At 39.9% G+C, this 16,962-nt stretch overlaps 2 protein-coding genes across 2 annotated transcripts; both read left to right on the top strand.

Annotated features, from left to right (window-relative positions):
* Nucleotides 1-1,269: 1,269 nt before the first annotated feature.
* On the top strand, nt 1,270-8,363 carry LOC115156040 (Bardet-Biedl syndrome 5 protein homolog). The gene is made up of 11 exons (XM_029703243.1): nt 1,270-1,432; nt 3,158-3,240; nt 3,394-3,459; nt 6,077-6,126; nt 6,221-6,348; nt 6,489-6,624; nt 6,723-6,818; nt 6,944-7,006; nt 7,317-7,451; nt 7,574-7,657; nt 7,892-8,363. Exons 1-11 carry the CDS (start codon nt 1,371-1,373, stop codon nt 8,015-8,017), a joined length of 1,029 nt encoding a protein of 342 aa, XP_029559103.1. The 5' UTR covers nt 1,270-1,370; the 3' UTR covers nt 8,018-8,363.
* A 720-nt stretch (nt 8,364-9,083) lies between these two features.
* klhl41a (kelch-like family member 41a) lies at nt 9,084-16,580 on the top strand. The gene is given in 8 exon segments (XM_029703242.1): nt 9,084-9,377; nt 9,379-9,856; nt 9,858-10,214; nt 10,787-10,874; nt 10,877-10,943; nt 11,264-11,506; nt 11,595-11,741; nt 16,468-16,580. Coding segments are annotated over 8 exon segments (1,719 nt in total). The 5' UTR covers nt 9,084-9,150; the 3' UTR covers nt 16,580.
* The last annotated feature ends 382 nt before the right edge of the window (nt 16,581-16,962 follow it).

The raw sequence follows: 16,962 nt of genomic DNA, 5'->3' as shown, positions 1-16,962 counted from the left end.
CTACAGCTTGGCGAGTAGTTGACTCAAAGAGAAAGACTAGTTGAACAGTTTTCAACAAATTAATTTCTTCAAAAATGAAGGAGAGGCGAGAGAGAGAGTGTAATTTTTTCACTTTCAGTTTCACTTAACTAGCAAATGCAGCTGGTTAGTTTAGTTACTCAAACAGAGGGATACTATGTTAGCTAGCTGGCTATGACTATCCAACACAACACTGGAACTCTTCCAAATCAAGGTAAGCTTTTGGTTTTATTAATTTATTGCCACTGGGGCACGCTGGTTTAACTGCTTACTGACCATACACTGTAATGTTACTGCATGATTGTAGCAGGTTTACTAACACATTAGTTATACTGGCTATGTTGACTAGGATGTTACTTTAGCTAATATGGGGACAACGATGTACGCTGTGTGTAGCGGTTATGACATGGTTTGGCTTGGAACGTTTTTTTTGCCTGGTCACATACAGCTGATGTGTTGTTCATTGAAGTCCACAAACGAAGGGAAAAGGTGAAAGGAGAAGAGTGCATAGAGGCTAGAATGAATACAACGTGGCTGCTATGAAAGTGAGCTGTGTTTATGATTGATCAGGGGTGTATTCATTCTGCCGATTCTGTTGAAAAAACTTTCTTAAACGGAAGCAAACGAAACGGGTATAAAAAATAGCTCCATTTGTCCAATAGAAACTCTCGTTTGCAACTGTTGGATTAATTATTACACCCTAGATAGGATTTGAGTATCATGTAGTAGCCTAAACCTATCGATGTTACATTGAACTGGGTGAATGGAATATGAATGACAGTCATCCAACATGCTGTACTAGCAATAAGGCCATGCTCATGAAAAAAAAAGTGTCCTCCAACATCATAAATGGCACTGACCACCACTGGTATACAACTATGCATTTTTCTGCCAAAGTATTTTGGAAAACGTGTTGGTTGGAAATTGCACATCACTGATGATGAAAAAGCTAACTTTGAAATGAATCACCACATTTTTAGGTGACTGGTTTTGATGATACTGTTTTGTATTTGTTTTTATTCTAACGTTGAATGTGGTGTTTGTTTCTTTATTTCTTTATTAATTCACTGTCAGGTGAACAGGTATTGTTGCCAAATTAACATTCTGTGTTTGTAGTGCTGATGACACACGTTTACCTTGAAAAGCATTATTATAAGCAAGGTGAACTGTGCTTGCTTGCTATCAACCAAGAAGAAACGCGGTTTGCTTTTCTATTATGTCCCTTGTGCTTACCGTAGTAATGTTGCCAGGGCAACAGGGAATGGGAACGAAGAAGACGCGTAATCTTTGGCTGGCCATCTTGTCTGGAGAAGATTAGTAATAGTGATTCAGCTACCTGTTGTTCTAATATCATGGCTTCAATGTTGGATGTTCTCTGGGAGGATAGAGATGTTAGATTCGATATAACCGCACAGTAAGTTATTTAATTGCTCCCCAGCAATGTTAAGTTAGCATAAAGATATGCAGCAGCAGAGTGCAAAGAAAAGGGGGACCTAGCCGTAGCCGTTTGATAGCTGGCTAGATTGCTGCTTTTCAACGCGGGTGTATTTACATACACTAGCGTTTATTTCTATTGTATTGGGCTGCACAAAAATAGTCCGCGGGAAGCCAGAAGTTAAACGAAATGTACATTTACTGTGCCGGTGGGCAGGACAGTTAGTTATGATGACGGGGGGATTTGAGACAAAATATCTAAAGGAAATTATTATCAAATCGGAAGAGGCGAAGCATTAGTTTTTACTCTGCCCAAAATCTGTCCACGAAAATAAACCCACGAAATTAGGAATTTTTGTATGGGAGGTCATTGATAGACTGTCGAATTTGGTCAACAATAAAATGTAATTGATAATTTTCTACATGAGGCTTATTTGACCAATTAACGTTATACGTGTCATAATGGTTACGTTGTTAGGAATGGACTGATATAAGTGGGTGCACGTGCCGTTTCGGCAAATTACCTCTAAATTATGTTATATCGGAGTTGTGCCTGTTGTCATATGTTAGTAGATGGAGGACTCATGGATATAACACGTTTTAGCATGGACATCGCTATTGAGGGCATCCACCATTTTTAAAATAATCGACTGGGTGGGGATTCCTATGAGTTGGAAGCAATCAGCCAATGAGGAAGAAGAAAATGTACTACTTTAAAATGGAGATACAAAGATGAGTCCTCTTATCGATATTTATGGCCTGTTGTTCACACGTGTATCTGCTCTCATTGACTTCAATGGCCCCACTTGCCTGGCTTTCATCATTGAGGACATGTATTTCCATTGTTAGAGCAGTCATGCTAATATGTTAATATAAAAGAGAATCTTTAGTATTATTAAACATACTTCCCAAACGTGCTGTAGACCCACTTCCTCTCTGCTTACCTCATGTGAAAATAAGTCCCGCACAAGTTATTCCTTTTTTTGTCCACATAGGGCACATGGGGCAGCAGGTAGCCTAGTGTTGGGCCAGTGACCAAAAGGTTGCTAAATCGAATCCCCAAGCTGAAAAGGTAAAAATCTGTCGTTCTGCCCCTGAACAAGGCAGTTAACCCACTGTTCCCCGGTAGGCCGTCATTGTAAATAAGAATTTGTTCTTAACTGACTTGCCTAGTTAAATAAAGAAAATGTGCAGCAATAACCTATTTCACGAGGGAAGTGGATCTATAACAGACCCACGTTTGGGAAGTCTGCTTAATAATATGTTCCTTTAGATATTTTGTCTCGAATTACCCTCGTCATAATGACCAACTTGTTGTGCCCTCTGGCACAATAAGTGAAATTGAAGGTTATTTAACTTCTGGCTTCCGGCTGACTGTTTTTGTGCAGCCAAATACAATGGGGAGCAACGCTAGTATATGTAAATACACTCACATTTTTACATTTTAGTCATTTAGCAGACACTCTTATCCAGAGCGACTTACAGTAGTGAATGCATACATTTCATACATTTTTTTCCCGTACTGGTCCCCCGTGGGTATCGAACCCACAACGCTGGCGTTGCAAACACCATGCTCTACCAACTGAGCCACAAGCCACATCATCTGACTCACATTACTAAAAGCAGCTACTGGCTAGAATGAATCTAGCTGGCTAGCTAGTTACATAGGAAAACACTGACTAGCTACAACTGTTTTTATTTACAGGCAAATGAAAACGCGACCTGGCGAGGTCTTGATAGACTGCCTTGATTCCATTGAAGACACCAAAGGAAACAATGGGGATCGAGGTAAAGTAAATGTAGCAGGTCTATCCCACTACTGACCCCAATGTAGCAATTGAGGGGGAGAGGTAAACAGCCAGACTATGTGGGACTTGAACCAGCAACCATGTGGTTATGGGCATTTGCACTAATTATACAATACTTCCTCCTTACTTGCAGGGAGGCTTCTGGTAACAAATCTGAGGATCATCTGGCATTCTTTGGCTCTGCCAAGAGTCAATTTGTGTGAGTACACCTAGACCTTGCTAGCTATGTACATTTATTTATCTTTCCTTGACATTGCTAGAGGAGCAACCACTCTCATCTCAATTCATTTAGCCTGCTTTTGGATTATGATGGTACTACAGTGGGCCACAAAGATTCCGTGCCTTTTGAGAAGTATAACTTGGTCATCTCAAGAGGTTTTAAATACATTTACTTTAGTAAGTGCCAAATAAAGTAACAGGGTTGACCGTAACAGGGTTGAGGATTTCTTCTTAAATGAGACAAATCCCCTTCTGACAGGGGGAATGGAAGCTTGTAGGGTGCAACGGAGTGGCAATTTAATACAAGCTTAACAAAACATGTTTTATAGTTTAAACATTTCTAGCCTGTCTATCTATGGGTAACAGGGTTGACATGTTATGCCCGACCCACTCATATTCTACCAGAAAATAGCCAAAAAGAGTAGAACCAACTTACCTGCTTTTACAATATGATTTGACTATTACAGTTGAAGTCAGAAGTTTACATACACTTAGGTTGGAGTCATTAAAACTAGTTTTTCAACCACTCCACAAATATCTTGTTAACAAACTATTGTTTTGGCAAGTCGGTTAGGACATCTACTTTGTGCATGACACAAGTAATTTTTCCAACAATTGTTTACAGACAGCTTATTTCACTTATAATTCACTGTATCACAATTCCAGTGGGTCAGAAGTTTACATACACTAAATTGACTGTGCCTTTAAACAGCTCGGAAAATTCAAGAAAATTATGACATGGCTTTAGAAGCTTCTGATAGGCTAATTGACATAATTTGAGTCAATTGGAGGTGTATTTGTGAATGTATTTTAAGGCCTACCTTCAAACTCAGTGCGTCTTTGCTTGACATCATGGAAAAATCTAAAGAAATCAGCTAAGACCTCAGAAAAACAATTGTTGACCTCCACAAGTCTGGCTCATCCTTGGGAGCAATTTCCAAACGCCTGAAGGTACCACGTTCATCTGTACAAACAATAGTACGCAAGTATAAACACCATGGGACCATGCAGCCGTCATACCGCTCAGGAAGGAGACGAGTTCTGTCTCCTAGAGATGAACGTATTTTGGTGCGAAAGGTGCAAATCAATCCCAGAACAACAGCAAAGGACCTTGTGAAGATGCTGGAGGAAATGGGTATAAAAGAATCTATATCCACAATAAAACGAGTCCTATATCGACATAACTTGAAAGGCCACTCAGCAAGGAAGAAGCCACTGCTCCAAAACTGCCATAAAAAAGTCAGACTACGGTTTGCAACTGCACATGGGGACAAAGATCGTACTTTTCGGAGAAATGTCCTCTGGTCTGATGAAACAAAAATAGAACTGCCATAATGACCATCATTATGTTTGGTGGAAAAAGGGGGATGCTTGCAAGCCAAAGAACACCATCCCAACCGTGAAGCACGGGGGTGGCAGCATCATGTTGTGGGGGTGCTTTGCGGCACGAGGGACTGGTGCACTTCACAAAATAGATGGCATCATGAGGCAGGAAAAGTATGTGGATATATTGAAGCAACATCTCAAGACATCACTCAGGAAGTTAAAGCTTGGTCGCAAATGGGTCTTCCAAATGGACAATGACCCCAAAATGGCTGAAGGACAACAAAGTCAAGGTATTGGAGTGGCCATCACAAAGCCCTGACCTCAATCCTATTGAAAATGTGTGGGCAGAACTGAAAAAGCGTGTGCGAGCAAGGAGGCCTACAAACCTGACTCAGTTACACCAGCTCTGTCAGGAGGAATGGGCCAAAATTCACCCAACTTATTGTGGGAAGCTTGTGGAAGGCTACCTGAAACGTTTGACCCAAATTAAACTGAACTGTTTTTTTTTAAAGGCAATGCTACCAAATACTCATTGAGTGTATGTAAACTTCTGACCCACTGGGAATGTGATGAAAGAAATAAAAGCTGAAATTAATCATTCTCTCTACTATTATTCTGACATTTCACATTCTTAAAATAAAGTGGTGATCGTAACTGACCTAAACAGGAAATTTTTACTAGGATTAAATGTCAGGAATTGTGAAAAACTGAGTTTAAATGTATTTGGCTAAGGTGTATGTAAACTTCCGACTTTAACTGAAGCTGTCCAATGTTTCTTTAGGAAAACATTTTTTTTAGGGAATAGTTTCACCATATTAAAATGAGAGTTCAGGTCATGTAGCAGGGTTGACCTTAATTAAAATGAGAGACCGATGTAAATTAATCACATTAAATCAGTAATAATCTTCAGAAATTACATTGTCAAGGCAACAAAAATAACTAGGGTATTACTGTGATGGTGAAAACTTTGAAATGTTGAGGTTAAGTGGGCTAAAATCTTCCTTGAAGTCGCAGAGGGTGCACCGTGTGCGGAGGGACATGTCAAAATGCAGAATTTTGGCACTTTAGCAAGTCTCCGATTTATTGAAATCTACATATGGTCTATATTAAAGGGCACTTCATTTAATATAACAGGCTTTTAAAATTCTATATTGGTGCACAATTTCAACTTCAAATGTCAAAACATAAAAGGCACTCATTTTGTGGAACAACCCAGCTAGTATGGTTTCTCTAAAAAAAATGGAGTGACATTTATGTTCTTTGTTTCACAGCTGTTGGATACAATTCCATTATTAACATCACAACAAGGACAGCTAACTCTGTAAGTATACTGTATAGGACTGTCTATCAATTTACTTTATGGGTAGACTTGCCTAGATGTCACCACCATTTATACTAAGAATGTTATTTTTCAGAAATTGAGAGGCCAGACTGAAGCACTGTATATCTTGACAAAGTCTAACAATACAAGATTTGAGTTCATTTTCACCAATGTGGTTCCAGGGAGTCCAAGACTATTTACATCTGTCATTGCTGTTCACAGGTATTTGTACCTAGAAAACAAGAAATTACCCTTGTGGAAGTTGTTACACTTTTCCAGATTATGTTATGAGATATGATTCAGTCAAGCCACTGCTGAGTTGAATGTCTCGTCAACTAATTGTCCATATCCCTCTGCTATAGGGCTTATGAGACCTCTAAAATGTACCGTGACCTGAAGCTGAGAGGAGCTCTTATTCAAAATAAACAACTGAGGCTTTTGCCTCGAGAGGAAGTGTATGACAAAATCAACGGGGTGTGGAATTTATCCAGTGACCAGGTACACATCAACTAGCTAATCCCTTAGGAAGTATTTCAAATAAAAATGTGTTTCATGCTCTTTCAATAAAACTTACTGTTCTGAATTGTATATTGTAGGGAAATCTAGGGACCTTCTTCATCACTAATGTTCGGATCGTGTGGCATGCCAATATGAACGAGAGCTTCAACGTCAGCATTCCCTATCTTCAAATTGTAAGTGCCGTAAACAAAAGAATAAAAAAATCTGCTGTCATGTCCAGCCTAACAAATTGACAACACCTTTTAGGGTATTGAAAGTGATCATCTATTTTCCTTATTGTCACCTCTCTTCCCCGTAGCGTTCCATCAGAATAAGAGACTCAAAGTTTGGCCTAGCTTTGGTGATAGAAAGCTCTCAGCAGGTAATTGTGATCATTATTGTCACTTTCTTTCCCAAAGTGTTCCATCAGAGTAAGAGACTCAAAGTTTGGTCTGGCTTTGGTGATAGAAAGCTTTCATCAGGTAATTGTGATCATTTGAGATGTATCCAATGTAGTATTTGACTTATTGTGTACCATAGAATTACATATAGAACTAGTCGTTTAATAGGATATGTAGAATATCTGTGTTGTAGTATCAGCTTTAAAACATGACATAAAATACAGAGTGAAGAACTTGTCTCTTGCATGCCATTGACATACTCCTGAGTACATACGTCTTTTTTGTTTGTAGACCGGAGGATATGTGCTTGGATTTAAGATTGACCCAATGGATAAGCTTCAAGATGCAGTTAAAGAGATCAACTCGCTGCACAAAGTCTACTCTGCCAACCCCATCTTTGGAGTGGACTATGAGATGGAGGAAAAGGTACTCCTACATTATACAAGTGACCACACATCGGTGAAAATATCACAATTAATGCAGTTAGATGTGTAACGGCTTTGCCATGTTTCAACAATAAGTATTCTCTCTCCCAACAATGATTCCAGCCTCAGCCACTGGAGGAGCTGACAGTGGACCAGCCCCCTGATGATGTGGAAATTGAGCCCGATGAGCAGACTGATGCTTTCACTGTGAGTGTGCTTAGCCAAACTGTCAATTCCCTCTGGGAGTCTGATTTGTTTTCACAATCTGAAAATAACAGGTTGCTAAATTAATGTTACACAATTTACTGCAAACATGGCTTTGGTGTTGCATAGTGCTATCATGTTTATACAGACTGAGGTGTACTTTGTAAGATGGTTTAAACACTTAACCTTCTATTTAATGCCATTGTGATAACTGATTTCTATTTGTTTGCTTCTAAGGCTTACTTTGCTGATGGCAATAAGCAACAAGACCGGGAACCTATGTTTTCTGAGGAGCTGGGAATTGCAGTTGAAAAGTTGAAGGAGGGGTTCACACTTCAAGGACTCTGGGAAGTCATGGGCTGAAGCATGATCACTGATAGGCGAGTTAGATTAACCTAGGTCCTGAACTCCTCCCTTTCAAATGGCACAATTGACACACTACTGTTTTTTAGAACCATTTGTAAATGTACAACGTATTTTGTCTATTGATAGGTCTTGATGTATATAATAAAGATGTAGACCTGGTCCGTGTATGAGTGATGTGAATTTTAAGAATGATTTCTAAATAAAAAACAATTCTATATAACAGTGTAGTTTTGGTGTTAATGTTTATATGAACAATTTAAATAGATATTGCAAATGTTAATCATTGAATTTTGAATTGTATTTTTTAGATTGAAGAAATAAAGTATTTCAGTATATGACCTTTCTTAGTTGTGACAATGTCTTCTTAAATGTGTTTTTGAAATGAGTAATTTTGTTTTGTGTACAATGATCTGCAGGCTATTTACAAGTGTGCCAGAGGAGCTTTAGTATTTTACAAATGGTTCATGAGGACAGACTGTCCCTGTTGTAGCTGCAGCTGCTCATTGACCCTTCCTACGAGGAAGGTCGTCGGTCCCTTGGAAATTTACTCACATTTAAATATAAAACATGCTCAATGAGTCACACACAAATGAATCACCAAAGATTTTCAGAACTAAAAGGATCATATTAATTTCTATCAAAGATGTGATTACAGCGTCAGAGGACTTCAGTCCACTTCATCTTTATTTTCAGTCTAACATACTTTTAATGACAATAACTGATTATACATCAAGGATTTGTAGTAAGTGATAAAAGCGCGAAGCCTTATGATCTAGGATGTTCTTTCCTAAAACGTGACTGAATATGAGGATGTTTTCTCATCACTACGCAAAACTGCACCAGTCACTGTTACAAATGTTGTGTGTAGTCCTATAACATTACTATAACAGCTAACTACCACAGTGACAAAAGTGCACAGTTGTTTCTTTCACTCTGTGACAGCTGTGTGAAGCAGATTGCTTTCCGATTTGGCCAACCTGAATGCTACCTGAAAGGGGTGGTTGGCTATATTTAGAGGGCCAAAGTTATATTGAAGGGTCTTCCCTTCACTGTACCAGCTGCTTATTCCAGCTGGTACAGTGTCCTGAGAGTTGCATCCACATCCTTTGTCAAGTCACGTTTCTTACAGCATGGATCCGAAAGCCGTGAGGGAAGATCTGCGCCTGTTTCAGAGCACCCTGCTCCAGGATGGCCTGAAAGAGCTTCTGAACGAGAACAAGCTTATTGACTGCATTCTGAAAGTAGGAGACAGGAGCTTGCCCCGTCATAGACTCATTTTGGCAGCCTGTAGTCCTTATTTCCGAGAGCTTTACTTCTCAGGCGACGCTAAGGAAATGGATAAGGAGGTTGTTCTGGACAATGTATTCAGCAGAGATTGACATCACAGACGACAATGTGCAGGATATCTTTGCTGTGGCAAACCCTTTCCAGATCCCCTCAGTGTTCACTGTGTGTGCAAATTTCCTACAGAAGAGACTGTCCCCGGGTAACTGTATAGCCATATTCAGAATGGCACTGGTGCTCAACTGTCCTAGACTGGCATTGGCAAGTCGAGACTACATTGCAGATGGTTTTGAAACCCTGGCCAAAGAGGATGACTTCTTAGAGCTTGCCTCTCATGAACTTTTTGCTGTCATCGGAGCAGACTCTCTCAATGTAGAAAAGGAGGAGGTGGTGTTTGAATCCCTGATGAAATGGATTCGAAAAGACAAGGAGAAACGTGTCAAGACTCTGGATGAGGCCTTTGACTGTGTCCGTTTCCGTTTACTCCCAGAGAAGTACTTCAATGAGAAAGTGGAAATGGATGACATCATCAAGTCTGACCCTGAACTCCTCAAAAAAAATCTAAGTAATCAAAGATTCATTTTCTGGGAAACTCCCTGAAAAGAAGACAGGAGAGTCAGGGAAGGATGCAGCTAATGGTGAAATAGAAGAGCATAACAGGTTACCTGGTAACCTGAATGATACCAAGAGAGTTGGTATGTATTCCAAGGATCTTGTGTTGATGATCAACGACACTGCTGCAGAGGCCTATGATGGCGTTGAGAACGAATGCTTCCTTGCTACATTGACTGAGCAGATACCACACAACCATGTCAGCCTGACATCAGAGAAGAATGATCTCTTCACCCTGGGAGGATTGTTTGTCGATGAAGAGGATAAAGAAGCTCCATTACAGTGCTACTTTTATCAGGTAATAAGCCATGTTTTTTCACTTCCTAAGGACATTCACTACCAAATGAATGAATTAATATGAATGACATTTTATTTTCGTGTCAAATCGCCAATTGGCAACCCATCCCTTATGAGGTTAATTGACACATAAACAAACATTACAGTAATTCACTGTGATAATTCAGTGATATTTCTTCCGTTCTGTGCAGTACACACCACATAAGGAGTGAAAAATAAATCAATACATAATAGTAAATAAGGTTATCAAAGCAATAACTATAACCCTAGAGCAGTAAAATAATACAAATATACAGATAAAGAAATACAGAAAAATTCAACGGAAGGCATTTGAACCCAGTCAAGCACAAAGAGAAGATTCAAGTGGGAGACAGGCCCACACACAATCTATATACTGTACATATGTGCCATTTGCTATATAGAAGCTAAATATTTTTATACCAATGATATACGTTTAAACTAGCACCATGTGTAATGCTATGAGCAAGGAACGTTCTCTGACCATCAGAAATTGAAAACCATCCATAGATGGCTTCATGACTGGAACATTCTAATATCAGGGTCTTTTTTCAGCTGGACATCCTTGCTGCTGATTGGATAGCTCTGCCCCCTATGCCCTCTCCCAGATGTCTGTTCAGTATGGGAAAATTTGGCGCTAAAAAAATTCTGTAGCTGGTAAAGATCTACAGTCCAACGTGTCTCTTGACTCTGTAATGCGCTATGATGTTGAGTAAGTATTAACCACTTGGCTGAGTTCATATATTCCCACACTTAAAACCTTAAACAATTTAGCTTCCTCCCCTGTCCGACTGCCCCATACTGGGCTCGAACCAGTGATCCTCTGCTTCGCAACACAAGTGACCGCACTCCTTGACCACGTTCCAACGGGTTGTGCCACCCAAAAATGACCAATTGTATAGCTCCATCCACAACATTTCAAGCTGACTAGTGTAGCAAATGGCACATTCTTAACTTCATTACAAAAGGTTTAAAATAGTAGATGCTTGATGTAAAACAAATGAGTTTGTGCGGTTTATAATCCTCATTGAGACGATGGTTCATCCCTGTGTTCCTAAATGTGATTTCCCATCCTTTTTTTTATGAAAGCAAAGCAACCAATAAGATGTTTGCGTACAACCACAAGAAGTCAGAATGGAAGGAGCTGCCTGCTATGAAAATGGCAAGATCCATGTTTGGGGCAGTCGTTCACAATGGGAAGATTGTGGTGACTGGAGGGGTCAATGAAGATGGTCTCACCGCTGCATCTGAAGCATATGACTTTGGAACCAACAAGTATGTGCCTTGACGTTGTAGTCTGTAGGCTATGATTAGCAACAATCTAACAACAGAGCCATTCAGTTAACAATGATCCCCTTTCCAGGTGGGTGCCCTTCACAGATTTCCCCCAGGAGAGGAGCTCAGTGAACCTGGTCAGTAGTGGAGGATTGCTGTATGCCGTTGGAGGCTTTACTATTGTGGCGACGGAAGACGACAAAGTTGCCCCTACGGAAATCATTGACTTCTGGCAGTAAGTGATTAACTAGTACCCAAATTTCATCCAATCCCATACACAGTACATTCAGAAAGTATTAAGACCCCTTGAATTTTTCACAATTTTGTTACGTTACAGCCTTATTCTAAAATAGATTAAAACAAAAAAATTCCCCTGATCAATCTACACGCAATACCCCATAATGACAAAGCAAAAACAGGTTTTTAGACATTTTTGCACATGTATAAAAAAAAAAACGGAAATATCACATTTACATACTATTAGTATTCAGACCCTTTACTCAGTACTTTGTTGAAGCACCTTTGGCAGTGATTACAGCCTCAACTCTTCTTGGGTATGACGCTACAAGCTTGCCACACCTGTATTTGGGGAGTTTCTCCCATTCTTCTCTGCTCTCTCAAGCTCTGTCAGGTTGGATGGGGAGCGTCGCTTCACAGCTATTTTCAGGTCTCCAGAGATGTAAGCTTGCAAAAAACACTTCTTAAATATTTGATACTTTTACTAGTACAGTATGCCGGTATAGGTGTAGCAGGGGTCAGTGTGCTGCTAACAATTTAGTTTCCTCCACTGTCCGACTGCCCCATACTGGGCTCGAACCTGTATCTGGTTCAAGTCCGGGCTCTGGCTGGGCTACAAGCACATTCAGAGACTTGTCCCGAAGTCATTCCTGCGTTGTCTTGGTCGTGTGCTTAGGGTCATTGTCCTGTTGGAAGGTGAACCTTCGACCCAGTCTGAGGTCCTGAGCACTCTGGAGCAGGTTTTCATCAAGGATCTCTCTGTACTTTGCTCCGTTCATCTTTCCCTTGATCCTGACTCGTCTCCCAGTCCCTGCTGCTGAAAAACATTGCCACAGCATGATGCTGCCACCATCATGCTTCACCATAAGAATGGTGCCAGGTTTCCTCCAGATGTGACAGGCTGTCATGTGCCTTTTACTGAGGAGTGGCTTCTGTCTGGCCACTCTACCATAAAGGCCTGATTGGTGGAGTGCTGCAGAGATGGTTGTCCTTCTGGAAGGTTCTTCCACCTACACAGAGGAACTCTGGAGCTCTGTCAGAGTGACCATAAGGTTCTTGGTCACCTCCCTGACTATGGCCTTTCTCCCCCCATTGGATCAGTTTGGCCGAGCGGCCAGCTTTAGGAAGAGTCTAGGTGGTTCCAAACTTCTTCCATTTAAGAATGATGGAGGCCACTGTGTTCTTGGGAACCTTCAATGCTTCAAAACAATATGGGAAACCTTCCCCAGATCTGTGCCTCGACACAATCCTGTCTCAGAGCTCTCCGGACAATTTCTTCGACCTCATGGCTTTTCCTCTGACATGCACTTTCATCTGTGTGTGCCTTTCCAAAGTATGTCCAATCAATTGAATTTACCACAGGTGGACTCCAAGTTGTAGAAACATCTCAAGGATGATCAAAGGAAACATGATGCACCTGAACTCAATTTGGAGTCTCATAGAAAAGGGTCTGAATACTTATGTAAATAAGGTATTTGCTTTTTAATTGTAATACATTTGCAAAAAAAAATTAAAACCTGTTTTCACTTTGTCATTATGGGGTATTCTGTGTAGATTTAGAAAAAAATATATATTTAATACATTTTAGAATAAGGCTTTAATGTAACAAAATGTGGAAAAGGAAAGGGGTCTCAATACTTTCCGAATGCACTGTACTCTGCCATCTTTAGTGATGCTCTATATTAAAATATCCTCGATAAGTTGATCATTTCTGATGTACAATTGGTTTCACTGCCACTTACTGTATGCTCAGTACCAAAGGTATAACCAGGGTTGCCAGGTCTACCTACTATTTCTAGACCAATGACCCCTGAAAACCCGCTCCCCCCAAAACATTTGCAGCGAGAGAGGAGTTGCCACATATAAACCAATTAACCCTTTTCCCATAACATTATTAAGCAAATTAAGAAATAATATTGATGTCGTTAACATAGGCTAAGAAGCAAAATTCGGTTTTCCATCAAAATTATAATTATTGCGAGGTTTCGAATATATGGCAAGAAAAAATATAAATTGTCCTTATTAAACTCTCCATATCATTTTCCATCAATGAATGTCGATTTAACTAGTTTTGAGTGCTATGATTAAGCAACAAGGCCCGAAGAGGTGTGGTATATGGCCAATATACCACGGCTAAGGGCTGTTCTTAGGACATAGCCCTTAGTCGTGGTATATTGGCTATATAACACAAACCCCTGAGGTGCCTTATTGCTATTACAGTGGCTTGCGAAAGTATTCACCCCCCCTTGGCATTTTTCCTATTTTGTTGCCTTACAACCTGGAATTAAAATAGATTTTTGAGGGGTTTGTATCATTAAGATTTACACAACATGCCTACCACTTTGAAGATGCAAAATATTCTTTATTGTGAAACAAACAAGAAATAAGACAAAAAAACAGAAAACTTGAGGGTGCATAAATATCCATCCCCCCAAAGTCAATACTTTGTAGAGCCACCTTATCAGCCATTACAGATGCAAGTCTCTTGGGGTATGTCTCTGTAAACTTGGCACATCTAGCCACTGGGATTTTTGCCCATTCTTCAAGGCAAAACTGCTCCAGCTCCTTCAAGTTGGATGGGTTCCGCTGGTTTACAGCAATCTTTAAGTCATACCACAGATTCTCAATTGGATTGAGGTCTGGGCTTTGACTAGGCCATTCCAAGACATTTCAGCGTTTCCCCTTAAACCACTCGAGTGTGGTTTTAGCAGTATGCTTAGGGTCATTGTCCTGCTGGAAGGTGAACCTCCGTCCCAGTCTCAAATCTCTGGAAGACTGAAACAGGTTTCCCTCAAGAATTTCCCTGTATTTAGCTCCATCCATCAGTCCTTAAATTCTGACCAGTTTCCCAGTCCCTGCCGATGAAAAGCATCCCCACAGCATGATGCTGCCACCACCATGCTTCACTGTGGGGATGATGTTCTCAGGGTGATGAGAGGTGTTGGGTTTGGCCAGACATAGCATTTTCCTTGATGGTGTGGTACACGTCTGATATACCATGGTTTTCAACCAATCAGCATTCAGGGCTTAAACCACCCAGTTTATAATTGTCAATAAATCCTCTTTGCACTAATGCATAACTATAGATAAATTCGACAGGAGAGTTTGAGTGATGAAAGTTGAACAGAGGATCTCTGTGCAAGAAATACTTGGACAAACTTCAAAAAAACAAATGTTAGGCTATTTTCTGGCAATGGTGTCGTTATGTGCCAGTTGTTAAGACTACAAACCCTTATAAATAGCCTATTTGTGAGATTGACTTATTTCAATACGCATAGCCTACTGACTAAAATCTGGCTTTATAATTGCAATTCAATTTTGCCAGGTAGCCTATAGCCCCTGATAGGTTAACATCTAATTTCAGGGAAAAGTCCACAATGAAACTGACATTAAATGTGGAGAATGATACATTTGCATAATAACACAAGACTACAACCACAAACTGAGTTATATGCTATTTATTCAATCCGTTTTCCAGCTCCAGGTAGGCTACACAAGTGGCACAAAATGATTAGCAATGACTCCATTGATTTCATCATTTCAATATATATTTATTGTATGAAATGGTAGCCTGCAATGGCATATAAATTAATAGCCTACTTAATGGTTAACAAATGCAGCCCATCATTCTCCATATTTCATGTCATTTTCATTGTGGACTTTTTCCCGTAACACAAGCACACAAGGGAGTTCCATAACTTCCATTTCAATTTTCCACTCGTGCAGCTCTCCAGACCCTAGAACTGAGCATGATAAAACTCTTGATATTTGATACTGTTATCCATAAGGAAAGTCGACATTAGAATGCAGTTTACTTTAAACCACCTCGTGAGCGAATTATTCTAAAGAGCGCTAGTGTGCGTTAATGTTTTATGGAAAAAGGGTGTCTCCAAAAGGACATATCTAAATAGCCTACATGCAACTGGTAAAAGTGCGTGTTTGCTGCTCTGTCTCCGTGACTCAGCTCTCTCTACTGCAGCACTCTCTCAACCAGTGCCCTCAACACACCCCCCATTCACTCACTCAGTAACAGCCTGCTCACTGCCTGATAATCAGCAGCAGCAGGTCACAGTGAAATATATATATATATACACACACACACATACATACATACATACTACCAGTCCAAAGTTTGGACACACCTTATCATTCCAGGGTTTCTCTTTATTTTTCTACACAGGGTTGGGTAGGTTACTTTATAAATGTAATACATTAGTCATTAGTTACCTGTCCAAAATTGTGATCAGTAAACTAACTTTTGGAATACCCAAACTCAGTAACGTAATCTGATTACATTCAGTTACTTTTAGATTACTCTACCCTTAAGAGGCATTAGAAGAACACAAAAATGTATGTGCCAAGCTGTCATCAAGGCAAAGGGTGGCTACTTTGAAGAATCTCAAAAATAAAATATATTTTGATTTGTTTAACCCTTTTTTGGTTACTACATGATTCCATGTGTTATTTCATAGTTTTGATGTCTTCACTATTATTCTACAATGTAGAAAATAGTAAAAATAAAAACCCTTGAATGACTAGGTGTGTCCCAACCTTTGACTGGTACTGTATATTTAAGAGAAATGCCATGATGGTAGTAGCCCAAAACCCACCACCCATACATTTTCACCCACGACATCGTTTCCAAAGTATCCCAATTTAGCAGAAAAAACACAAACATAGCAACACTGGGTATAACATCTAACTTCTCTTTTCTCCTGTGGCAGGTAAGAGGAGGATAAAAGTGAGTGGACCGGAATGCTCAAAGAGATGCGTTATACCGCAGGGGCCTCCTGTGTGTCTATGCACCTCAATGCAGCCAAAATGCCCAAATTGTGAACAATAACACAATATGTACTGTCTAGATGTAACATGGAGGACTGCGAAAACTATTTATTTAAAGTGACTTTCATCCAGATCCTTCAGGATTGTAACCCACCATAATATTGTATTGTATTCTGTTGCCTGTCTTTGTAAAGTTTATTGAACCTTTATTTAACTAAGTCAGTTAATAATTTGTTCTTATCTACAATGACGGCCTACCAAAAGGCTAAAGACCTCCTGCAGGGACGGGGGCTGCAGCAAAAATAAAAATAGGACAAAACGCACATCACGACAAGAAAGACAACACAACATAAAGAGAGATCTAAGACAACATAGCATGGCAGCAACACAACATCAGCACAAAACAGGCTACAAACAAGGGCAAGAAAGTAAAGTTT

Source organism: Salmo trutta, chromosome 20, assembly GCF_901001165.1.
Source record: "Salmo trutta chromosome 20, fSalTru1.1, whole genome shotgun sequence".
NCBI lineage: Eukaryota > Metazoa > Chordata > Actinopteri > Salmoniformes > Salmonidae > Salmo > Salmo trutta.
This window is presented reverse-complemented; position numbering and strand designations above follow the sequence as displayed.